The following is a 25958-nucleotide window of genomic DNA, read 5'->3' as shown; positions in this document are numbered from 1 at the left end:
ACCAAGGAGGAAGGGCTCTTCCTCTACGTCAACGGGGAGCTGAAGAGCCATGACAAGCACGCCACCAACACGCGCGCGGCCAGCTCCAGCTCGCGCCACAACGGCTTCTACATCGGGCCGGGCCAACGACAACACGGGCACCGATCGCCTGGGCAAAGTGCTGGTGGACGAGTTCATGTTCGTGGCCGAGTTCAAGAACCAGTCGGACGTCAGAGAAGCTGGTAAGGGTGTGTGTGTGTGTGTAGGGGAGGGGGAGGGGAGTGGCGGGGGGGCGGGGGTGTTGGGGGTCGGGAAGGGGTCGGGGGGATGGAGATCGGATTTTTTTGATTTTTTTATTTATTTATTTTTTTTTAGCAAGGTTCAGTTTCAGGTTTGAAGGAGGTGGTCAGAGAGTGCAGACCAAAAACGTTATACTGCTTTTTTTCTTTTTCTTTTTTTTTTTCTTGTTTTTAAAGGAAGAAAAAATGCTTGACCTATGCATACACCAAACATCACTTGTCTGGTCTTGAGAGCTTTCCGAATTCTAAACATGCACACACACGCTCGCATGCACTGTCTATCTGTCATATATATCTATAGTGTGTGTATGTATATTTGTGTGTGTGTGTGTGTGTGTGTGAAAACCGTAAACAAATGAATGCAGTCATATTTGAAGAAAAACATGTTTTAGCTTGATCACTGATGATAACAAGGTCATGGTTTGCAGTTTGAAATGCAGCTCTCTCTTTCTCTGTCTCTCTCTCTCTCTCTTTCTCTCTCTCTCTCTCTCTCTCTCTCTCTCTCTGTCTCTCTCTCTCTCTCTCTCTCTCTCTCTCTCTCTCTCTCTCTGTTGTTCTTTTTGCCATGTACTTTACTATCAATTTCTGCAGAAGGAATCCACTCCGATATGTACACAAATACATCAGCATGCACGTTGGGATATGCTGTTAGTGACGCATCTTTGCAGCAGATGTGGTGCAGCGTAGTAATGGATTCGTCCGAACGCAGTGACGCCTCCTTAGAAAACCTGAAACTGAAACATAATTATCACAACGTACTGAAGAAAAAAAAAATCACTCTACCATGTCCACCTCACACCCCCACCAGGTGCCATCACGCGCTACCACCTGTCGATGGACAAGATCGAAGAGCAGGAGGTGCGGGGCCCGGGGCTGGTGGGCAGGGTGTTCCGTGGCAGCCAGGCGAACGGCAAGGTCCGCGGCGCCGTGCAGCTCAACGGGCTCCGCCAGTACATCGACCTGGGCGAGGTCAAGGACACGTGCCTGGGCGACCTTGACCTGTGCCGCTACGGGGTGTACGTGTCGGTGTGGCTGATGTTCGGGCGGGTGGACGGCGGGCTGAAGGCTGTGCTGACCTCCCCGGCGTTCGGCCTGTTCCAGGACGGAACCAACCTCATCGCCAGAGCCACGGTGAGCTGGGCAGGGCAGTGGACTGTGCTGCTGCTGCTGGACCTGCCTGAGTGCTTGTTTGCGATGGTCATGGTAGTGGTGGTGGTGGTGGTGGTGGTGGTTGTGTGGGACGGGATTGTGGGGTTGGGGGGTGTATGTGTATGTGTAAGTGTGCGTATGTCGGTGGGCGGGTGTGTAGGGGCGTATGTGTGTCTGTGTGTGTGTGTGTGTGGGGGTATATGTGTGTGTAAGTGTGTGTGTGTGGGTAGGGCGGCTGTGTGGGGTGTGTGTGTGTGTGTTCGTGTGTGTGGGGGGGGTGGTTGGGATGGGGGAGGTGTGTGTGTAAGTGTGGGTGGGAGGATGTGTGGGGGCGTGTGTGTGTGTATGTGTATATAGGGGGGTGTATGTGTAAGTGTGCGTGTGGGGAGGTGTTTGTGTGTGGAGGAGGGGGTGGGGGGTGCGTGTGTGTGTTCGTGTGTGGGGGTGGGTTGTATGTGTATGTGTAAGTGTGGGTGGGCGGGTGTGTGGGGGCGTATGTGTGTGAGTGTTTCTCTCTCTCTCTCTCTCTCTCTCTCTCTCTCTTTGTGTGTGTGTGTGTGTGTGTGTTGGAGGGGCATGTCCGAGTCCAGATGTATCGGTTTCCAGTGGTGTTTGTCTGCGTGTGCGCGCTGGCTAGTTCGTGTAGGATTCACTTGAAGCGTTGTGGTGTGCTGTGCTGTGGGGCCAAGTGGTAACGCCTCCGTCAAGGAAGCGAAGGACAATCTGAGCGTACAGAATTAAACCCCACATTTTGCAGTATTTTATCCCCCGCTACCACACCTTGAATACTGGTCTGGACGCTGTACTCGTTCGGATGAGACGCTGAACTAGGTTCCGTGTGCAGCATGCATATAGCGCACTTACGTAAAAGAACCCTCGGCAACAAGAGGGATGTCCTTGGCAAAATTCCGTGAAAAAACCCACTTTGATAGGAAAACAAAATTAATATACTAGCATGCAGAATAAGAAAAAGGGTGGTACTCTCCTCGGGGAGAGCAGCATGAATTACACACAGAGAAATCTGTTGTGACAAAAGCGTAATTCAATACAAAACAAACGAAACCGGGTTATAACACAGACTCGCTTTGTTTACACAAGTGAGTCAACAATCCGGTTCCGTTGTAAGCACGATCGCGCAAAAAGAACCAAGCGCTGATTCCTCCGCGGGGCACGCGATAAAAAAAAATGAATAAAACCTTTTTTTCTAAAACCTCGCCTAAATCAAATACAACATCTCTCATCTCCCAACATAATCAGACTTACCATTTTCTCCTGTCTTCTCTTAATCCCTACAACCCAAGCCCTGAATATCTTTGCCTTAAGGGAGTCGACCAGTATGACGTTAAAATCAAGGCTGTGGCTTCCGCCCCCACCCCCACCCCCTCCCTCCAGCCCCACTTCACCCAGACCGTCACCTATCTCTTGACGTCTGTTGATGTCGTTGGGGCTCCCGTAAAGACATCCCCACCCCCCTCCTCCCCACTTCACCCTCACCGTCACCTATCCCTTGACGTCTGTTGATGTCGTTGGGGCTCCCGTAAAGACATCCCCACCCACCTCCTCCCCACTTCACCCTCACCGTCACCTATCTCTTGACGTCTGTTGATGTCGTTGGGGCTCCCGTAAAGACATCCCCACCCCCCTCCTCCCCACTTCACCCTCACCGTCACCTATCTCTTGACGTCTGTTGATGTCGTTGGGGTTCCCGTAAAGACATCCCCACCCCCCTCCTCCCCACTTCACCCTCACCGTCACCTATCTCTTGACGTCTGTTGATGTCTTAGGGTCACCAGTTAAGACACCCCCCTCCACTCCCCTCCACCTGTCTCTGTCCTCTGCCGCTCTGTGATTCCGCCAGGTCCGTGCCTGTCCGTTCTTTGATATTGTCTTCCCACCTCTTCCTCTGTCTTCCTCGTCTGCGGCTTCCTCTGACTGCCCCTAACAAGATGGTCTTTGGAAGAGGTCATCATGATGTCCTGTTGCATGTTTCTTCATTTGTCACATGATCTGTGCAGTGGACAGCCAAGATCTTCCTTGAGCATCGCTTATCTTCCCCAACACCATCATACAAACATAAATCATGCTTAACATACACCTCTCTTCCAACCCATCTTCCTCAACACTTTCATGCAAACATAAACCTGTTCCCCTTCTCAAACACCAGTCTAATATCATCATCTTAGATGAACAGACTATAAATAAATAAACGAAAACTTCTCAAACAGAACCAAGCTTAACGTACACCTCTCTCCTGTCCCCCACGACGATGGAGTCTCCCGTCGGTCCGACGGATGAGTAGGCAGCCAGGCTTATCTGTCGGTGTGTGTCCTCATATAGGAGAAGAAGCCGATTCTGGATGCGCAGCACTTCCCACAGGTGTTGCAAGAGAAAACGTCTCCAGAAGTTGAGCCCTGCTTCCTTCGCTCACGCTTCTCCTTAATGGCCAGCGTTCTCTTGTTTTCAAACGTCTTTATGCTACTAGAGCACAGCATCCTCCAGCGAGAGCGGTCAAGGGCATCAGTTTCCCAAGAAGCGATGTCTATGTCACAGGCTTTGAGGTTTGTCTTCAAGGTGTCCTTGAAGCGCTTGCAGGGTCTTCCAAGTTCGCGGTGGCCTTCCTTCAGCTGGCCATACCAGAGCATCTTCAGGATCCTGCTGTCTGTCATGCGGACAACGTGTCCTGTCCAGCGTAGCTGGCACTGGATCAGCAGGCTTTCGATGCTGGGCCGCTCCTCTCTAGGACCTGGAGGTTCCACACAGAACCAGCCTTAACGTACACCTCTCTCCTGCCCCCACAGAACCATGCTTGATATACACGTCGCTTTTGTCCCGACACAGAACCAAGCTTAAGGTACACCTCTCTCTCCTGCCCCATCTTCCCCAGCAGCATCGTACAAACATAAATCTACCCCCTTCTCTAACAGAACCAAGCTTAACGTACACCTCTCTCCTGTCCCCGACAGAGCCAGCGGCAGGTGTGGGAGGCCTATCACCGAGACCTGGCCGTGGGCGCCTGGTACTTCGTGGAGATGTCGTGGCGGCCCGGCAGTGGCCTGTCGCTGTTTGTCAACCGTCAGCTGGTCAGCCACCAGCCCAACTTCGCCAACAGAGCCCCCCAGTCCCTGGCCTCGCTCCACATGTACCTAGGACGGGACGCCGCCGTGGGCAGCACCTACCCCGCCGTCACTGTGGACGAGCTTAATATCTACTACGCGGATCGCGACACCCTCAACAACATTGACTTCATCGAAACGGGTAGGTGTAGGTGTGGTGAAGGGAGGCGGGGTTGGGGGTGGCGGGGGAGGGGTGGGGGGGCAGAGGGGGCGGGGGCGGGTGGCTGGAGGAGCTGTGGTACAATCAGTCAGGCGTTGGACTTCTGATCCAGTGTTCACCAGTGACCAGGGTTCGAGGCCCTGTTTCGGCATGGTGTTGTGTCCTTTGGGAAAGGCACTTTACTCTGATTTTCCTCACTCCGCCCTGGTGTGAACGGGTATCTGATTTCGGTTGGTTGTGGAAGGTTAAATAAAATGGCGGAAGGAGAGAATTGGGACCCGCCTACCAGTGCCGAGCCAAGTTTGACTGGCAAAATCAAACTGAGCGTCTAGGCTTTCGGGTGAAACGATAAACCGACGTCCCGTGTGCAGCACTCACCTGGCGCACTGAAAAAGAACCCATGGCAACATAAGTGTTGTCCTATGGTAAAATTCTGTAGAAGAAATCCGCACTGATGGGTACACAAAATCATTATATATGCACGCACCTAAGACGTGCTTGAAAAGCGGGTCGGGTAATGCAGTTGGTCAGGCATTAGCATAGCAGGTGTGGTGAAGAATGAGTGGATTTGTCCGAACGCAATGACGCCTCCTTCCTTGAGAAACTCGTGAAACTGAAACTTTTCCTTCCCTTCCTTGCAGGACGACCCGAGAACGTGCATTTTGACATGAAGGAGCTGGACAGGTCCTATCTGGTCCACGACACGATGACCGTAAGGGCCATCGGCTCGCCGAGGGTGGTGGATGGCAAGGTGGGGTCCGCCATCTTCCTGAACGGCATCGACAGCGCCCTGGACTTCGGGCAGCACACGGACTCCTGCTTCGGCAACCTTGACCTCTGCACTCACGGGCTGCTGTTGTCGTTCTGGTTACGTCCGGAACGGCTCCAGAATGGCATCTACTTCCTGTCTACCGGGACCAGTGGAGTGTCCATTCTGTACGATCAGTCCAAACTGAAGGTGAGTGTGTGTGGGGTGGGGTTGGGGGATGGGTGTGTGTGTGGAGGAGGGGTGGTGTGTGTGTGTGTGTGTATGTGTGTTTGATGTGAGTGTATGTGTTCTTTTGTGGTCGGCTTCCTGTCTACGTGAACCAGTGGGTTGTCGATTCTGTTCGATCAGTCCAAACTGAAGGTTAATGGGTGGGTGGTTGTGTGTATGGAGGGTAGTGTTTGTTAGTGTGTGGGGGTGGGGGGCGGTTGGGTGTGTATGTGGAGGAGGGGGAGCTGTGTGTGTGTGTGTGTGTATGTTTGCTGTGTGTGTGTGTGTGTGTGTGTGTTTGATGTATGAATGAGTGTGTGTGAGTGAATGTGTTCTTTTGTGAGGGGCTTCCTTTCGACTGGGACCAGTGGGTTGTCGATTCTGTATGATCAGTCAAAACTGAAGATTAATGGGTGGGTGGTTGTGTGTATGGGGGGTAGTGTTTGTGCGTGTGTGTATGTATGTTTGATGTGTGTGTGTGAGTGTGAGTGTGTTTGTTCTTTTGTTGGAGGAGGGATGGAAGATGTGCGCGCGCGCGCGCGCGCGCGCGCGTGTGTGTGTGCATTGGGGTTTTGTGTGTGTGGTGTATGTACATGTGCGTTAGCGTGTGGTGGGGATGATTGTGTGGTTTGGTAAGTGTGCATGAATGTTGTGTGTAGTGGCATGTGAGAGAGAGAGAGGGAGAGAGAGAGAGAGAGAGAGAGAGAGAGAGAGTTGATATCATTCTTCCGTAACAGACATCAGCATGTTATATGGCGTCAGCAAGTTTACAGCCGGTTTGCACATTGTAGAATGCTCCAGGCGTGATTCTTACTGGTGTCTGCCAGCTCAAGAATAGTTCAACTTTCACACAGAGAGAGAGAGAGAGACAAACAGACAAACAGACAAACAGACAGACGGAACTTCCCAGCAACAGTGTAGAATCATTTTGCTTTCAGAGAACGGTCGTTTAACCCATGCACAGCCAGAATTTCCTCTTCTTGTTCGTCATGCGTGGCAATCCTGTGTGTACAGTCCTGACTGTGTCAACCCAAATGCCTGTGACTTAGGAATCGCAAAATGCACTGGTTTCAGTGTTTGATATGGCATCGGAAAATGCACGCTCTGTTTACTTACTTACTTTTTTTTTTTTTTGGGGGGGGGGGGTGTTTGTTTGTTTATGTTTGTTTGTTTGTTTGTTTTTTTCTTTCTTTTTTATGTTTTTTAGCTCACTAATGACTTCATTGCTTGTGATAGTGATGTAATGAACATAGTTGTAAACTAGCACTTCAAGATTCTTCTCCCACCTGCTGGTTCGTATTATATGCGTGTATGACAACATCTCTCTCTCTCTCTCTCTCTCTCTCTCTCTCTCTCTCTCTCTCTGTCTCTTTCTCTCTCTCTCTCTGAGACAGCAACAAAATTATAGACTGAAAAACAAAAGTGCAGAAGAAGCCAGTTACAGTAAGCAAACAAACAAACACACACACTCACACAAACAAAAAACAAACATCACAGATAGTTTCTAAAACCATCTTTCGAGGGCTGGCACAAACTGCAGAACGGATGCTTGCCAGATTGGAGAAGATGCAGGGAATGTTGTCTCAGCAGTGATGTGGGATTCAAGATTACACTAAAAACCTCATGGTATATGACCAACGTTTGTGGCGGGGTTTTTTGTTGTTGTTTTTTTGCTTGTTTTTTTGTTTGTTTGTTTTGGGGGGTTTTGTGTGTGTGTGTGTTGTTGTTGTTTGTTGGGGTTTTTTTTTTGTTGGGTTTTTTTTTTGGGGGGGGGTTTGGTTTTGTTGGTGGTGGTGGTGGGTTTTTTTTTGGGGGGGGGGGTCTTTCTTTTTTTTTGGGGGGAGGGGGGGTTGTTTACCTCATTTGCATGCAGGTCACAGGTCTTACTTTTTGTTTCAACACGCATAGCGCCTTCTGTATTCGGTGATTTTGATTCCTAACTGTACCAAATACAATGAACGTGTCTGTGTGTTTGTCGCCACTTTTTTTCTTTTTCCCCCTGTAGCGGTAACATATTTTCGATAACCCACTCCCTTATCTCTCAGTACTGCTTTTGCAGATTTGCACCATTGTAAGCATTTTTTTCACATTTTGATTAGAAATCAATCGTTTCACGAAGGAAACAGACAACATCGATGTTATTTGGCATGCGGACAAACCATTTGAGTGTGTGTGTGTGTGTGTGTGTGTGTGTGTGTGTGTGTGTGTGTGTGTGTGTGTGTGTGTGTGTGTGTGTGTGTGTGTGCGAGCTGCCAAAGGGAAATAATCAAATGAGAGTGCTCAGATCAAAGATGGTGTGGAAAGCGTCTTGGTCGAATCTGTCAAACGTTGACTTGTGATCCAGTGTTCACCAGTGATCAGAGTTCGAAGCCCCGTTTCGGCATGGTGTTGTGTGCTTGGGAAGGGCACTTTACTGGGTGTTGTGTGCTTGGGAAAGGCACTTTACTGGGTGTTGTGTGCTTGGGAAGGGCACTTTACTGGGTGTTGTGTGCTTGGGAAAGGCACTTTACTGGGTGTTGTGTGCTTGGGAAGGGCACTTTACTGGGTGTTGTGTGCTTGGGAAGGGCACTTTACTGGGTGTTGTGTGCTTGGGAAAGGCACTTATCTCCGATTTTCCTCACTCACTCCATCCTGACTTCGGTTGGAGAAGATTAAAAAACGATGGAAGAAGAAGATTGGCACCCCGCCTTCGTGTGCCGAGCCTTACAGTGGACATGAGCTCACTGCACGATGGCGGTAAAAGACTATGAGAACTGTAACTAAAAAAAAAAATGCTTGTAAATAATCAAATACAAAACAACAATGCTTGTAAATAATCAAATAATCAAATATTGTCGCCTGAGGTTTAAGAGTAGGGATGAGATTGATGAGAAGGTGGGTGGATTTATAGATTTATGGATGGATAGATAGATAGAGGGACAGGCAGACAGAGATCTTTTTGGTGTCACCTTTTAACTGTTTCAATATTTCTAACTTGAGTTTCACAGGGATTGAATGAGACGTGAGATAACTGGTTCTGTTGACGATGTTTTAATCAAACATTTAACAATATTTTGCGTTCTCTTTTGACTGGTCTTAAGAAATGACAAGGGCGATCAGTGGTGAAATGACCTCTTGGTGGTCAGCCGGGCAAAAAGCAGCAGCATAGTTTGATTTGATCTTTTCACTTTTCCTCTCCATGCAAGGAGGAAGGTGGCAGAATGGTTAAGACGCTCATCTGCCAATACAGAGAGTCCGTGAGGGTGTGAGGGTTCGAAATCCCGCTCTCGTCTTTTCTCCAAGGTTTTTCTGCAAAAATCAAACTGAGCGTCTGGTCTTTCGTATGAGACGATAAACCGAGGTCCCGTGTGCAGCACGCACTTGGCGCACTGAAAAAGAACCTATGGCAACAAGAGTGTTGTCCTGTGGCAAAATTATGTAAAATAAAATCCACTCTGATAGGTACACAAATATATAAGCATGCTCTCAAGACCTGACTAGGCGCGCTGGGTTGTGCTGCTGGTCAGGCATACGCCCAGCAGTATATGGATTTGTCCGAACGCAGTGACGCCTCCTTGAGAAACTGAAACTGAAAGTGAAACTGAAACCCTCCGTGCCTGCAGGTGAAGGCGGACACTACGAGCTACACGTGGGAGATCTCCACCTCGGATTTCGATGCCAAGAAGTGGCACTTTCTGGAGGTGTCCTTCCACCCGGAACGAGGCCTGCAGCTGTACCACAACGGGAACCTCGTCGCTGAGAGCGGCTCCCCCACCAAGAAAACCACCCCCACCCCGGCCAGATACACCACAGACAGGTGATGGTCGTTGGTGTGTGTGTGTGTGTGTGTGTGTGTGTGTGTGTGTGTGTGTGTGTGTGTGTGTGTGTTTTCCCCACTCCAACCGGATACATGACAGACAGGAAAAAATCATGTGTGTGTGTGTGTGTGTGTGTGTGTGTGTGTGTGTGTTTTCCCCACTCCAACCAGATACATGACAGACAGGAAAAAATCATTTGCGTGTGTGTGTGTGTGTGTTGTGTGTGTGTGTTTTCCTCACTCCATGGGGGGGGGTTGTTTTGTTTTGCTTTATTTTTCTTGTTTTGTTTTGTTGTTGTTGTTTTTCAGCTGCTTTGCCAGTCTTCATGTTGTGTTCTCGCTACAGAATGTGTGACAGTCAGTCATGTCTGACTATGACCATCAGAACAGACAGCAGAGGACGCGACTGCTGTCCTGGCTGTCTGGACTAGAATTTGTGATTATAGCCGTGAATATCTTGCCCAAGTTTCCATCCCCACTCTCTTGGCCAAGAGAGCTTTATGACAGCCGGCGTTGGGGTGGTCCCCAAAGGCCAAGTAGCCTCCAGTGCTGCATCACTAAGAGCCAGTGGAGTCTTTCCTCCTTTGTTTGCGAGTCGTAGTCCTTCACAAAAGATTGAGCTGTAAATGGAGAAAGCATTGATCATACAGCTCTCACTTTGCTGCTGGCCCAGCTGTCAGCTTGTGTCAGTCTGTGATATATGCCGCTGCAGGAACAGACACGACAAACACATAGTTAACTGAAGAAAGTTTACTGCATGGCTAATAATCAACGAGCAGTAGTTCGTCGACTCTGATTGTTGCCATTATTGTCTGCTGGGCAATAATGTTTACGCAGGCACCAACGTTAGGCTCCCGTTATACTTTCGTTGTTTACAACACGACACCAGGTGGGGGGGTGGGGGGGGGGTGAGAGGGGAGGGGTAGCGGTGGGGTCTTTGTCAGTTGTTTTTATGTGCATCTCTGTATTTGTCTATCTACGTCGCATGTCTGTCTGTAAATGTATCAGTCTGTCAATTTTGTGTGTCTGTTTAGCCGTTGGTTGGTTTGGAAAGCGGTTGTAAGGAACCGATGTAACTTTTTAAAAGAAAAAAGAATATTTCTTTATTACCAAGTGTACCAGGGTCACAAGGAATTTTCCAGGGTGAAGGGGCAGTACATAAAAGGTACAAACATCAATCGGAATTCATAAATTCATATACAAACACAAAATACAGTTGGGTTTTAGATTATTGTTGTTGTTTTTCTCTTCGTCTTCCGCTTATACTTTCTTTGTGTGCTGTTGTGTCTCACACACACACACACACACACACACACACACACCTGCTGCAGGTTCTACCTGGGACGAAGCAGCAGAGATCGCAGGTCAACGTACTCGGCTGGGGCCTTTGACGAACTGGACCTGTGGTACGCTGACCGCGACTACCTCACCTCTCAGGGATTCATCCGCAGAAGTAAGTAACAGCAGTGACATACATAACATGGGTTATGATACATGACTTTTGATGCGTTGGGCATAATTATGTCTACTGTGAATGGGTGTTCTTGTTGGAATGTGGGAGCTTGGTCGGACTTTGTGTTTTTCTTTGGAATTAAGGCATATGTCGTCTTTTTTTTGACAGCTATTGTGTTAACAATTTCTCTTTTACAGATAATAAAGAATTATTGTATCTTGTAACAACAACGGTTATATACTTTCGCCACAATGCTGTAACAACAACACCAAACCTGTAGAAAAAAATAGAAACAAGAACAGTAAAAATAAGAAGAAGAACAACAACAACAACACTAAGCAGCAACAACGACGATAATAATTATGATGATGATAATGATGATCATTGCAATGTTGATAATGATAACAATGATTGTAATTACTGAAAACATAGTGATAGATAAACAGCAGACAGACAGTTCACTTTTCAAAGTATGCAGAGAATATGATGATTACCACACGAATATTACCCATGAGCAACTGCATAATATTTTTTATGCTGCATGGAAACCGCCGTCACTGATCTGTACTGCCCTTTGCTCCTTTTTTGTGTGTTCAGTTATGTATCATTTATTTTTGTTGTTGTTTTTTTTTTAGCAGATGTGGTTAAGACCCTTTGTCTGTGCCAGAAAAGTGTCCGTGAGGGTCTGGGTTCGAGTCCAAGTCTCGCCCATTTCTCCCAAGTTTGACTGGAAAATCAAACTGAGTGTTCAGTCATTCAGACGAGATAATAAACGGAGGTCCTGTGTGCAGAACGCACTTGGCACGCTGGAACAGAACCCATGACAACAGAGTGCTGTCCTCTGGCAAAATTCTGTAGAATGAATCCGCTCTGATGGGTTACACACACACACACACACACACACAGATATATATATATATATATATATATATGTATGTATGTACATGAACTCAAGGAGTGACTAAACGCATGGGGTTATGCTGCAGATCAGGCATCTGCCTAGCAGATGTGGTGCAGCGGACATGGTTTTGTCCGAACACAGTGACGCCTCCTTGAGAACCCGAAACTGACGCTTAGCAGATGTGTTATAGCGTGTCTGGAACAACTGGCGTGCTTTGACACCTTTCTGAAACTGAAAGCGAAACTGAAACTGCTGTCCTCAGGTCGCCCAGAGAGTTTCATCGTCCACTTCGAGGAGATGTCCCGGGACCAGAGACAGGTCCTCCACCCCGACCTGAACATCGGTCTGACTGGAGGACCCAGACTGGTACCGGGTCGGATCGGGAACGCCTTGGAGCTGACCAGTAACGGCCAGTATGCCGACTTGGGCCAGTGGTCCCATTCCTGTTTGGGCAACCTGGCCCGGTGCCAGCAGGGCATCACGGTATCTGCCTGGATGAAGTTCCGCAGCTTTGAGAACAACATGGTGTTCCTGTCCACTGGGACCACGGGTCTTCTGCTGCTCTTCCAGGACGGATTTGTGCTGGCCATCGCTGATGGCAGAGGTGGGTTGGGGTGGGATTTGGGGTTAGGTGGATGTCGGTGTGTGTGTGTATGGGTGTGGGGGTGGAGTTGGGTATGTATGTGGGTGTTGGTGGGGGGTGTGGGTGGATATGTGTGTAGGGTGTGTGTGTGTGTGTGTGTGTGTGTGTGTAGTTAGCTACAAGGTTAATTCGTTTTTGTGTTGCATTAATGATGCTCGAGGTGAGCCGAGTAGATTGGAGTTTAGTGGGGGTTTGTGTATGTATGTCTGCGAGCGGGTGGATATGATAAGTTACAAGGTTATTGATTCTATTAGCTTCGTTTTCAGCATGCAATTGAAGCTGTTTATGTTAGGATCCCACTGTAATATCAGTTTAGGGTATAAGTGTGACATAAGGTTTGGAGTGTTTGAATGTGGAGAATTTTGTAGATCATGATGATGATGAATATTCTCCACCCAAAACTCATTAACGACGATTCAGATTTTTGTTCTTTTTTTCTATTCTTTTTTTTATCTCACAGATCAAATCTCCGCGCCACGGTTCGAAGTCAACCGCTGGTACTACGTGGAGATGTCGTGGCATCCCAGCCACGGCCTGAAACTCTTCGTGAACAACAAGCAGGCCGAGGGAGAGGCCATCCCCCACACCTACCAGAGGACCCCCCGGAGCGACAACAGCCACTTCTACATCGGGAGACCCAACTACGGGGATGTGCCTGGCGGTTACTACGTGACGGGCAACTTCGACATCGATGAACTGGAGGTCTGGTATTACAGACGAGAGGACCTCTTGGCTTTTGGCTACATCGATCGTGGTGAGTGGGATGAATGTGAATGGGGTGGGTTGTGTTTTTTTTTGTTTGTTTTTTTTTTTTTTTGGTTTTTGGGTTTTTTGTTGTTGTTTTTTAGAGGAGAAAGGGGAGATGTGTAGAGGGGGGGGGGGAGTGTGTTGGGGGTGTGTTTTTTAAGTGAGTGTTGAAGTGTGTTTGTGTGTATGTGTGTGTTAGTGTGTGTGTGTTTGTAGTGTGGGTGTGTGTATGTAGTGTGTGTGTTGTGTGTGCTTGTGTGTGAGTGAGTATGTGTATGCATGTGTGTACATACGTGTACGTGTGCATGTTTGTGTGTGTGTGTGTGAGAGAGAGAGAGAGAGAGAGAGAGAATGTGTATGCGTGTGTGTGCATACGTGTACGTGTGCATGTGTGTGAGGGGAGGGTGGATTCTGAAACTTTGTGCTGTCGTTCTCAAACTTTCAAATCAAGTGTCAAATTTTGTGTTGTGATGTCTGTCTTACTACCTGCTGGTGTTCTTGTTGATGGTGGAGATTGTGTGTGTGCATGTGTGTGTTTGTCTGCGTCTGTGTGTGTGCGTGTGCATGTGTGTGTTTGTCTGCGTCTGTGTGTGTGCGTGTGCATGTGTGTGTTTGTCTGCGTCTGTGTGTGTGCGTGTGCCTGTGTGTGCGCGCATACATGCATGTGTACTTGTGTGTGTTTAAAAGCATAAAAGCATACATATGTACCCTTTAAAGAAGCAAAAAGCATTAGATATAACCAAATTAAAGAAGCTACATTCTTAACCTGTAGAGGCATGAGTGAAGTTTGCTTCATAGACAATTTGTTCGAGATGAAAGTGCCAGAGTCTGCCAACCTAAATCACCGTGGCTTAAAGCGCTGTTTATAGTTTGTTAGAACAATGAAAATAGTGATGCTGACATTAACAGTATGATGCTAGCAGCTATGGACATTAATCAAATGCTTTGTTCTGCAGACATTGACTTGTCTCCACTTTAACAGTTGTCGTGTTGAATTTTGCCGCATTGGTAGTTTAAAATTGGCCTGCCTTTGATAGTTGTGTATCTTCATGACAATGACGCCAATGACTATGTTGTTGTTTTAACCTGAAGTATATGTCTTCCCGAAATAAACTATGTGATGATCTCTTTACTTTGATCGATCCTAGTAAAATCACCGGTAGCAAACAACAGATTCTAATTCCACGCACTTTCATTGAAGTAAAAATGAAGGGAACTATATGCAGTCAAGAAGCAGTGCAATTCTTTATAAAGTCCTGTCTCTTTGGACAATGAAATAATTAATCATTCCTTCATTTGCAATGGTTACACCATAGTCAGTCCATAAGTAGTACTGCTTGTATTTATTTGACCAATCAGAGGTCAGCATTTAGCTTATAGTGCGACTGTATAATTATTGATTGGCTGCTTTCATTGTCACGTGACAGCAACGCCATCAAGTAAGGAATTCGCCGTTGGTTTTTTGGCATGCTTTTATCACTGACTAACAGAAAACGTGATGTGTGGTTTTGTTTATTTGTTTGTTTGTTTGTTTTTAGAATGATTGAAATGCAGACTTCTAAGTGTTCAGCACAAAAAGTAACATTCACCTCATGATTTGCTATACAAATTGGCTTTGCCTTGTTTTGTTACTAATCATTTCATTTCACTTTAATTCAAATGTAGTGCATACTAACAAAGGTAATACATTTTAACTTTTTTTGTGTGTGTGTGGTTGTCTTTTCATTTCTTTTGCTCTAACGTCCCCTGTTGCATGCTCAGCTTTCCTCCCGATCCCCCTTGTTGCTATTCTTAACCTTCTGCTCACTAAAACAAAGGAACAATTATCTCCCTTTTTTACACGAGAAAGATTTCACAGAAAACTAACAATTATCTCCCTTGTTTACACGAGAAAGATTTTTTAACTGGTGGTTTCTTAGTGTCTGTTTAATTAAAAACGTTTTTGTGACAGAAACGACACAGAAGCTTAGATCTGAGACATTTGAAACTCTGTTTATTTACTAGTGTATAACATCTGGACCTGCATGGGTTACGTATTGTTCATGACATCAGTATATGATATCATAGATCGCTTTTTGTTTTGGTTTATTCTGACATCAATTAATTAGCTATTTTAAAAGGGAATACGTCTGCATGTACTGTCACAGAACATTTTCTTAAGATTGACACATTTATATATTGGACAATAAACTGCAAATTCAAATGCCTAAGAATTGATTTTGAATCATTTAGGAGCAGTTATGGTACTGTTATTTCAAACATTTGAAACGAATTTACGTGCAAAATATAAACACACAAATGTTCTCGGCTTTATTCCCTGCAGTGAGTTCTTTGTTGTGATTCTGTCAGCAAAATGAATAAGACTAAACAGCACTGGTATTTGTGGATAATTTATAAGATTTCAAACAAGCCTGACTCTCTGTCTGTCTGTCTATTTCCTTGCCTGCCTGCTTGCCTACCTGCCTGCCTGTCTGTTTGTCCGAAAGTCCATCTGTCTGTCTTTCAACCTTCATCTCCTTCGGAAGCTTTCCATCTACCTTGTATGAGATGCACAGAATTTTTTTTTTTCAATTTCTTTCCCTTTTATTAACACTTTTGCATGTTTATTTGCTAGTTTTGTGACGTGTGCAGTGTTTTTATTTTAGCTAATTTGCTATGAACTAAAGTATTGCCTGACTGCTTTAGAAATGCTAGAAATGGATTGAGATTAACAAACTGCTGATGAGATTTTGAAAGGAGATGTGTGTGTGTGTGTGTGTGTGTGTGTGTGTGTGTGTGTGTGTGTGTGTGTGTGTGTGTGTGTGTGTGTGTGTGTGTGTGTGTGTGCTAGAAATGGATTAAGATTCACAAACTGCTGATGAGATTTTGAAAGGAGATGTGTGTGTGTGTGTGTGTGTGTGTGTGTGTGTGTGTGTGTGTGTGTGTGTTTTGGCATACACATCCAATACATCATTTTTTCATTCCTCATTGGACTTATATAGTCGGAAAACAAAAGTGATTTATTGCATGCATTCAATACGCAATCGCTTTTTTTGAACATCTGTATGTCGTTTATTTGATTGTGTGCTTAACGTATATTTGCTTTTACCCCGAGAATGGTGTTTGTTACAATGTGAATTGATCGTCAGTTATGTTGCTTTAAAGAGTCTACAATAATCTAACATTGAAAACATAGTACATCCTGTTGCTGTGATTGATGTTGATTATTATTGATGTTCGTGCTATTTGTGTTGCAGCTATCCTTTTTACGACACTAATATTATATGTATTGTATATAAACATAATGTGTGTATTCATAGCCATCAGAGCTGAACGTTTTCTTGAATCCAATGTGATTATCAAAAGATCATTGTCTTGTAGTCACCTTTACGTTTAAACAGGTGACGTTCACACTGGGCAAGACAGAGAGTTCCAATGTTTGATTTATGCTTGCTGCCACATTGCAGAATGCATTTTCAGCATGTTTAAAAAAAAATGGCATGTTTTGTTAAACTGATATGTTTGTTTACTCACTTACTGGAAGGTTTTACCTCATAAATAATCCATAGTTACTGAAGTAGATGTTGCCAATCTGTCGATTCCAATTTCCCTTGTTGACAGTCATGTAAACTGCGAACCGCAACTGCGATTTATCATAATATAATGTATGTTCTGTAAGAGCGCCTTCTACTGTCAAAGCCAGTTATCTTTCACAAATAAGCTAAAACAAAAAACAAAAAATCTTTCTTCCACAAAAAGCTTTTCCTTTGCCACCAGTCTAAGTTACATAGTTTTACACAGTAAAGCCTTTGATGCCCAAGTTTTATTTTAACCGCTTGGCTGCTGAACATTGGTGGCATGAGATCAGTGTGTCCCGAGTCTGAAGCGTAATTACTACTTTATGTGTAGTTTTTAAGTGGTGTAATTGAGTTTGTTGAACAAAAGTGAAGCCATCCCAAGATGAAGTTGTCCAGATAAGTGGACTGATGGCCTAGAGGTAACGCGTCCGCCTAGGAAGCGAGAGAATCTGAGCGCGCTGGTTCGAATCACGGCCCAGCCGCCGATATTTTCTCCCCCTTCACTAGACCTTGAGTGGTGGTCTGGACGCTAGTCATTCTGATGAGATGATAAACCGAGGTCCCGTGTGCAGCATGCACTTAGCGCACGTAAAAGAACCCACGACAACAAAAGTGTTGTTCCTGGCAAAATTTTGTAGAAAAATCCATTTCGATAGGAAAAACAAATAAAACTGCACGCAGGAAAAAATACCAAAAAAAAAAAGGTGGCACTGTAGTGTAGCGACGCGCTCTCCCTGGGGAGAGCAGGTCGAATTTCACACAGAGAAATCTGTTGTGACAAAAAGAAATACAAATACAAATGAAGAATGGTGACAGACACCCAGGCATGTAAACTCAATCTGATCCCAGTGAGGTTATGGTCCGCATCTGATGAGCCTGTTCGTCAGCAACAGTCCAGGGGTTAATTAAGAGTCATAGGATGCTGTAATTAAAACAATGATATAATGTGCCTCTTCTTTCTTTTTTTTTAAACTTTCATTTTTATTTTAAATCTTCTGTAAGCTGGCTGTTACAAAGTCAGTTGTGGAAAGTTAACCCAATTGCTGAATTGAGTTTTGGAAAATGTGTTCATTTTTAGATTGAACCAGTTGTTTTGTTTGTTTTTGTTTTGTTTTGGGGTTGGTTTTTTTTTTTTAATAGAATGCTGCCTACAGGGATACTATGTGAAGAACCATTATGCCATTTTAGGGCCTTAATGGGAGTTTGATGCTTAAATAATGTTCTTTCAAAGTTTGGGTGTATTTCTGTCTGTCTTCCCTCTTTCTCTTTCTCATTCTCTCTCTCTCTCTTCCTTTCTGTCTTTCTCTCTCTCTCTCTCTGTCTGTCTGTCTCTGTCTCTCTCTCTCTGTCTGTCTCTGTCTGTCTCTCTCTTTCTCAGTTTTTCAGCCTCTGTCTCTTTCTCTTTCTCTCTTTGTCTCTCTCTCTGTCTCTCTCTCTCTGTCTCTCTCTCTCTCTCTCTGTCTTTCTCTGTCTCTCTCCCTCTCTCTATCTATCTGTCTATCTATCTATCTATCTATCTCCATCTCTCTCTCTCCCCCATGTTTTCTTCCTTATCTTCTTCTTTCTCACCCATTGAACACATATTTCTGGGTAATGTGGTGACTTTCATAGGGTGATCCCTACGATGTACTTTTTTTTGTATCTTTTCTTGTTTTCTCTTATCCACTTAACATTTCTTCGTTTTAAATCATGGAATAACAGTAAGAATGTTACAGCCATTGAAAATATTGAGAAACACGTCCATGAAAAATGTATGTGTTGATTATGATACATGTCTGTCTGTCTTCTTGTCCGGGAAAAGGCAAGTTAAGTCAGCATATGATCTCTTTCTTCTGTTTCAACCACTTACAGTATGTGCGAGAAGAACTTTATTTTGGTCCTGATGAAAAGATATTGAATTCTAAAAGTTAATTTACATCATTTTCTTCTGACTGAATGAATACATCAGAATAAAACTGGAAAGAAAAAAAAAGGAAACAAAGTGTATAAAACAAGCAATCTGTTGATTTATTTATTTATTATGATAAAGATAACGATAATGAAATATTTCTATAGCACACTTCTCTAGCATGGTTTGTGTGCATGATTGGTCATCTGCATGGGTCGGAGTGTTTCCATGTTATACAGCTTTCCGTATAGGCACTTTGGCGATTTTATTCCCCCTCTATTTTACTTGAAGGTATTAAAGACACGCACTCCAGTTCAGTAAGCAGCCGCCTGTATCCTGGTCCCAAACTATTGGTATCCTGGTCCCAAACTATTGGTATCTTGGTCCCAAACTATCGGTGTCCTGGTCCAAAACTATCAGTATCCTGGTCCACAGCTATTAGTGCTACCAACACAAAAACCAGTCACTCCCACCCATGCTGATACCATCTGCATTCATAACAAAGTGTGACGTGACATAGCACGTAACAGGGCTGATGCATGTAGGTGTGTGGACAGCCAGAGATGCATGGTAGCGTGGCATGTCTGACTAGTTGTTGCTTTCCCCTCCCTCCCCTCTGCAGACCAGCTGGGCTGCGAGATGTTCTCCATGGACAGCTCCCAAGGCAGCCAGGTCTTCCACCCACGACACACCCTGCGCCTTAAGAACGGCGCTTCCCTGGGTCCCGGGAGACAGGGGCAGGCCCTGTACCTCAACGGTCAGGGGCAGTACATGGAGATCGACTACCAGGATAACAGCTGCATGGGCAACCTTTCCATGTGTCCCTACGGCTTCACCCTGTCGGTGTGGCTCCGACCCAACGCTCTGTCGGAAAACATGCACTTCATCGCTGCGCCTTCCTACTTTCTTTTCTATGAGGACCGGAAACTGAGCGCCGTGTTCAACACCAGGAGGAGGTCGTGGCTCGTGTCCTCGTCCAACTTCCGTACCGGGGAGTGGCAACGGGTGACGCTGGCGTGGCACCAGCTGAAGGGGCTGAGGATGTTCATCAACGACCAGCTGGTGGCCACCTCAGGGGGCATGGTCCGTGACAACAGCAACAACCGCGCCTCGCAGCGCATTTACCTGGGTCGGTATATCGTGGATACCCGCACCACGGCGGATGCCGAGGTGGACGAGCTCCAGATTTGTAATGACGACTTTGACCAGCTGCAGGTGATGGGCACCTATAGAAGTAAGTACCGGCTCCCCCACTCACCGCACCCCCACACCCCCCCACACCTCTGTGTGCATTTTATTTTTTAGAAGGAAAACAGCAGAATGGTTAAGACCATGAAAGTTACTCAGACCTACGGTAGGCTCTCAAGGCCTTACCTGGATGTTGCGTTTATGCAGATGTCAGACATCTGCTCCTTGATTTTTCTTTTCCAAAGCAGACGTGGGGTTGCGTTTATGGATCAGTCCACACACTTTGACACCTTTGTAGGGAGTGTTATTCTGTCCTGAAGATGTCTTTTGTGTTTGATAGTGACGCTGCATTTCAGTGGTAGTCTTGTGTGTATGTTTGTATGTGCATTTGTGTATGTGTGTGCGTGCGAACATGCATGCGTGTATGTGTATTTTGCGTGTGTGTGTGTGTGTGTGTGTGCCGAACGGTGACCTTGAAAGAGACCAGACCGAAAATATCAGTTGTCAGAAAATCTCGGATATATATGGTCCTTACCCCTATAAGTGTGTGGTGATCCACATGTTGTTCGACGTTCAACACAACAGCTGGCATGCTCCAAAGCTTTGTCACTGAGTGGAGGTTGTGGTGCCAAGGTGCCCAGCATTATGCTTGCAAAAACTGAAAGATTGAACGATACTCACCTTTAAGCTGAAGCGTAGTCAGAGTTCTACCCTGTGAAAGGGCGTCCCGAAATAATTATGGTTAGAGTGTGTATGATTGCTTTGTGAGCCAGTCAGTTTTGACCCATGTATTTCCTGGCCTTTTAGAATCTGAAAGAATCCGAAAAGGAATCAGAAATCCGACAGAATTACAGGATGGGTCTGTATTTGCTGAGAACGAAAGGTGGAAGCATAATAGGTTTCTTCGGGGTGCCCTTCCACAGTGAGAATTCCGTTCAAACTTACACTTCCTCGTTCAGTCTTCATTGTTGTACAGTATACTGGACTGTATCACACATGTATTACTTCACCGAGGTGAATTGACGCCCCTGAAAGAATGCTGCCAGTCCCTCGTGTTTCTGTGAAGTGGAATGTGTGTGGTGAGGTGTGGTGTAACCGTGGAAACTTACTACTTGCTGAGGCATGTTACAGTGAAGTGTGTGTAGCCAGTCAAATGTAATCGTGGAAACTTAGTACTGGCTAAGGCACGTTACAGTCACGTGTGTAGTGTGGTCAGTCTGGGCTTTTCGTGCATGCCATCGTTTGGATTTCTAATGTCTGTTTCTAACACTGAGTTGTCACAATGCATGAGGTAATCTGATCCATTCTCGTGTAAACCTTGTCAGGAAATAATTATCAGTGAACTCGTTTGCATTTGACCTTTTGTTTTCTCTCTGACTTGTAGGACAGGAAAAAAAGAGAATGTCATTTTTATGTGACAAAGTCTTTCTTTGCCCTAATTTATTTTCTTTTTCACTCCCTGTTCAGTTGAGGTGTTCCCAGAGATCATTACTTTCAACAACCTGTGGGGTGGCTACATTGTTCTCCGCAATCGCCGCATCCGTGCCATCGGTGACGTCGTGTTAAGGGACGGCTTGCTGGGTAACTCCAGGGCTGTCTACCTGAACGGGCTGAACCAGTACCTCGACTTTGGCGATAACTTCACCTGTTCCGGTAACCTGGACACCTGCAGGGAAGGTTTGACGTTCAGGTGAGTGATGGAAAGCTTGCTGTGGTAAGGCTTCATAGCACTGATTAATCACGGAGTTTTGTGAAGTCAGTAAAAGGTAGTGATAAAAAAAACCTGTGAGGTTAATGAGAACATGGTACTGGTAAAACCTTGTGAAGTAACTCGCGTGTCTAAAATCAAGGTTATTGTAAAACATGAAATAACAAACCTTTGTAGTAACTTAAGATCCTTTGGGCAGTGGGTACATGTCCTTTGCACCTGCACGGATACAGAGACGTCCCTGCCCTCCACAAGTCTTCCAGTTATTGGAAAATAGACCCGCTAACTTGTGGGTAGACTTAGGGAAGTCAAAAGCCAAGGGAGAAAACCCCTTAAAGAATCCGGGGTGGTTAGACTTGGGAAAGTAAAAAGCCAGGGGACTACCTCCCACACCCCACACCACCCCTCCCATCCAAGATTAACTATCCGGAGTGGAGCTCCAAAAGCAGCTTTATGACGAACCCCATCATCATTCCGGCAGCTCCTGCAGTTCACGGATGTCGTGGTCAGCACGTGTCGCTCTGCATCCCTCATGGCACAGTGGAGTGATGGCCTAGAGGTAACGCGTCCGCCTAGGAAGCGAGAGAATCTGAGCGCCCTGGTTCGAATCACGGCTCAGGCGCCAATTTTTCTCCCCTTCCACTAGACCTTGAGTTGTGGTCTGGATGCTAGTCATTCGGATGAGACGATAAACCGAGGTCCCGTGTGCAGCATGCACATAGCGCACGTAAAAGAACCCATGGCAACAAAAGGGTTGTTCATGGCAAAATTATGTAGAAAAATCCACTTCGATAGGAAAAACAAACAAAAACTGCCCGCAGGAAAAATCCCCCCCCCCCCCCCAAAAAAAAAGGGTGGCGCTGTAGTGTAGCGACGCGCTCTCCCTGGGGAGAGCAGCCCGAATTTCACGCAGAGAAATCTGTTGTGATAAAATGAAATACAAATAACAAATAAAATAAGCGGCTGAGCCGAGAGGGGGGTCATGTTGTTCAGGCAAACCATATCTTCCATTCATCATTGGTGGGTGTTTGTTTGTTGTTGTTGTTTTTTTTTTTTTTGGGGGGGGGGGTTGTTGCAGTATTTTTGTTGTTGTTTTTTGCTTTTTTATTTCTCGCAGGATTCAGCGACTACATTCTTCTCTTATCCCTGGAGTCGGCGATGTCCTTATCTTTCCCGATGAACTCCCATGAAGAACGTTTGGGCTGATTGGTGTAGCTTCGTAGCAAGACTTAAAGGATTTGATTTGAGTATCATGTGTGTGTGTGTGTAGGAGGTGCTGCAGCAGAATCGGTCAGGCGTTGGATTTCTGGTCCAGCGATCAGGGTTCGAGGTTCCCGTTTCGGCATGGGTGTTGTGTCCTTTGGGACTCCGCCCAGGATGTAACTGGTACTACATGACTTAGGTTGGGGGAAGGTTAAAATGCCAGGAGAGGGCTGGGTCCCACCATCCTATGCTGAGTGATACAGTGAATATGACATCACTGGCCTGATGGCTGTAGAAGGCTATGAGACCTGGTTTTTATTTGTAACGTGTGTGTGTGTCTGTCTGTGCGCGCGTGCGTGTGTGTGTGTATGTGTGTGTGTGCCTGTCTGTCTGTCTGGGTGTGGGTGTCTGTGTGTGTGTGTGTGTATTGCTCTGTGTGTGTGTGTTTGTGTGTGCGTGCGTACGTGTGTGTGTGTGTGTGTGTGTGTGTGTGTGCATACATCTGTGTGTGTCTGTGTGTGTCTGTGTGCATACATGTGTGTGTGTGTGTGTGTGTCCCCCACAGACTATCGGTCAGGCCGGAGAGTCTGCAGGACGGGATGTACCTAATCGACAGTTTCCCGGTCCGCTTGTACTACAAGAACAGACGGCTGCACGGAGAGATGAGGACCACTGACCGACGCTGGGTCGTCGACACTAACGAGTTCAAGGAGGGACGGTGGTCACGGGTCAGTGGTGTGCTTCTTCTGTCTCTTGTCTGTCTGTCTGCCTGTCTCGGACTGCCTGAATTTGTCTCGTTTTTGTCTGTTTCTCTGCCAGTCTCTCTGTTTCTTCCCTGTCTCGATCTGTGTCTCTTTCTATTTCTCTCTGTTTTTCTGTGTCTGTGTCTTGCGTCTGTGTGTGTGTGTGTGTGTGTGTGTGTGTCGTCATCCTATCTCTCTGTCTCTGTCTCTTTCTCTGTCTGTGTGTCTCTCTCTGTCTCTCCATCTCTGTCTGTCTGTCTGTCTCTCTCTCTCTCCCTCTCTCTCTCCCTCTCCCTCTCCCTCCGTACCTCCTTCATTCTTACATTTCTCTCTGTTCAACTTCACCACCACCACCTTCATCTCTTCCCTCCCGCCTCCCCTCCACCCCCTAAACTCCTCCCCCCCCACCTCAACCCTTCCAGGTGGAGATGACCTGGCACCCGACCCAGGGCCTGGCGCTGTACGTCAACGGGGTGCGCATGGACTACCAAATCTACCCGGACAAGATCGAGTCCCGCCCGAGCAGCTGGAAGACGTACCTTGGCAGACCCCTGCGGCTGTCTGACGGGACGTACTCCAACATGTACGTGGACAACCTGGAGTTCTACAACGCCCACAGGCACTACGTGGACGAGGACTACTACCTGGACACCCTCAACGCCTACCTGATTGACCTGGACAGGGTGACGGCCAGGCCCAGGCCCACCTACATCCCTCTCCCCGTCACCACCCGCCGACCTGGGCCAGGTATGGTTGAGGGGTGGGTGGTGGGTGATGGGGTGGGGGGGAGTGGGGTGGGGGTAGAGTTAGGGTTAATTCATTCAGTTGAACAGCACAGACCCAGCATACCATTTTTTGTACATACTTTTATGTCACTCATTTTAAAAATTGTATATTTTATTGTAAAGCGCGATGACCACCATCTGAGATAAAGGTACTGTGCTATATAAGCCTGCATTTAGTTATTATTTTTATTATCATAATGAGATTGACCTAAGTGTACAGTTGGGCCAACAGCAAAATGAGAGCTGTATTATCAATGGTTTCTCTATTGCAGTAGAAAATCATTTTACAGCTTAGTCTTTTGTGTGTGGCTCTCAAATTTGGAAGCACTGGCTCTTAGTGCAGCAGCCTTGGGGGCTACTTGGCCTGTGGGTACCATCCCAGCGCCGACTGTCCTAAAGCTCTCTTGGCCGAGAGAGTGGGGATGTGACATGTGCAAGACACTCTCCACTGTAATCAAATTTTAGCCCGTATGGTCGGGGCAGCAGTTGCTTCCTCTCCTGTTCTGATGGTCATTGTCGGACACGACTCACTATCATACATTATGGTTATTGTTGTTGTTGTTATTACAGTCAACACCCCAGTGCCTCCCACAAGACGGCCCATTGACCCCTGGCCACACACGGGAGAGGGCACGACCCGGATCATCCGCCTTAACGGGGAGTCGTACGTCAGCTTCAACTTCAGCCGCCTGGACGCCATCTACACGAACCGAACCGACAATGGGGATCTCACCCTCATGTTCCTGACCGACCAGCCAGACGGACTCATCTGGTACCAGGACGTCAGCCCTACCCGCAGGATGTACATCGCTATGAAGGTAGGGAGGGAGGAAGGGGGTGTGGGTGTGGTGGTGGAGCTGTGGAGGTGGTGGGGGCGGGGGGGGTGTGGGGGCGGTGTTGAGGTTAGGGAGGGAGGGTGGTTATGGTGGTGGAGTTTGGGAGGGTGCGGTGCAGAGTTGGTGGATGGGGTGTGGGAGGGGGGGGGCAGGGCGGTGGTTGTGGAGGGTAGGGTCAAAGGGTTGTGGTGGAGGTTGAGACAGTGAGGTGGGGTGGGGTTATGTGTGGAGGGGAGGGTAGAAGATAGATGGATGGGTTGTGGTAGAGGTCTGGAGGGTGAGGTGTAGAGGTGGTGGGGAGGGGGAGTATATGGATTGTTGGGCCAAAGGGGGGAGGGGGTGTGGAGGATGGGATGGAGAGGTTGGAGGAGGGATGTGATGGAGGTTGGGTAGTGGTGGGGGTAGTGGGAGGAAAGGGTGAGAGGGAGGAGTGTGGTGGAGGTTTAGGGGATAGACATGGTTGAGGGGTATGTGGAAGGTAGGGTCAAAAAGGGGTTTTATGGTGGAGGTGTTGGGGAATGAGATGCAGTGGGGAATATGTGGGGAATGAGGCTGGAAAGAGTTGTGGGGTGTTGTGGTGAAGGTTGGCTGGATGAGGTGTAGTGGTAGGGGGTAGGCGGTAGGTAGTATGTGGAGGATTGGGTTCAGAGGGAAAGGGGGGAGGGTGTTGAGTGTTCAGAGAGAGGTGAAAGTGGTGATGGACACTGGGGGCTGGGCGGGGTGGGTGGGGGGATGGGTAGGATTTAGTGGATGATAAGTTAAGTGCCAGTGTGTGTGTTTGTATCTGTGTATTACAGTGGGGTTTTTGGGGGGGGGTTTCTCTTTGCGTCTCCG

At 46.8% G+C, this 25958-nt stretch overlaps 1 protein-coding gene across 3 annotated transcripts in view; it reads left to right on the top strand.

Moving 5' to 3' along the window:
- Nucleotides 1–25958, top strand: part of LOC143280540 (uncharacterized) — a 68393-nt gene that overhangs the window by 83 nt on the left and 42352 nt on the right. For 2 of the 3 annotated variants that reach the window (XM_076585247.1, XM_076585232.1), the window contains exons 1-14: nucleotides 1–221; nucleotides 1087–1409; nucleotides 4391–4682; nucleotides 5342–5658; nucleotides 9279–9472; nucleotides 10804–10925; nucleotides 12089–12430; nucleotides 12930–13223; nucleotides 14882–14896; nucleotides 19284–19895; nucleotides 21317–21539; nucleotides 23326–23488; nucleotides 23926–24250; nucleotides 24859–25106. The exon at nucleotides 1–221 is cut by the window's left edge and continues 83 nt beyond it. In XM_076585247.1, coding sequence (XP_076441362.1) covers nucleotides 50–221; nucleotides 1087–1409; nucleotides 4391–4682; nucleotides 5342–5658; nucleotides 9279–9472; nucleotides 10804–10925; nucleotides 12089–12430; nucleotides 12930–13223; nucleotides 14882–14896; nucleotides 19284–19895; nucleotides 21317–21539; nucleotides 23326–23488; nucleotides 23926–24250; nucleotides 24859–25106 — 3642 coding nt within the window. In that variant the 5' untranslated portion in view covers nucleotides 1–49. The remainder of the gene's footprint in view (nucleotides 222–1086; nucleotides 1410–4390; nucleotides 4683–5341; nucleotides 5659–9278; nucleotides 9473–10803; nucleotides 10926–12088; nucleotides 12431–12929; nucleotides 13224–14881; nucleotides 14897–19283; nucleotides 19896–21316; nucleotides 21540–23325; nucleotides 23489–23925; nucleotides 24251–24858; nucleotides 25107–25958) is intronic. The other variant, XM_076585241.1, reaches the window with a different exon arrangement.

Source organism: Babylonia areolata, chromosome 1 (assembly GCF_041734735.1).
Source record: "Babylonia areolata isolate BAREFJ2019XMU chromosome 1, ASM4173473v1, whole genome shotgun sequence".
Classification (NCBI taxonomy): domain Eukaryota; kingdom Metazoa; phylum Mollusca; class Gastropoda; order Neogastropoda; family Buccinidae; genus Babylonia; species Babylonia areolata.
Note: the sequence above shows the minus strand (reverse complement) of the source record. Positions and strands in the feature narration are given on the sequence as shown.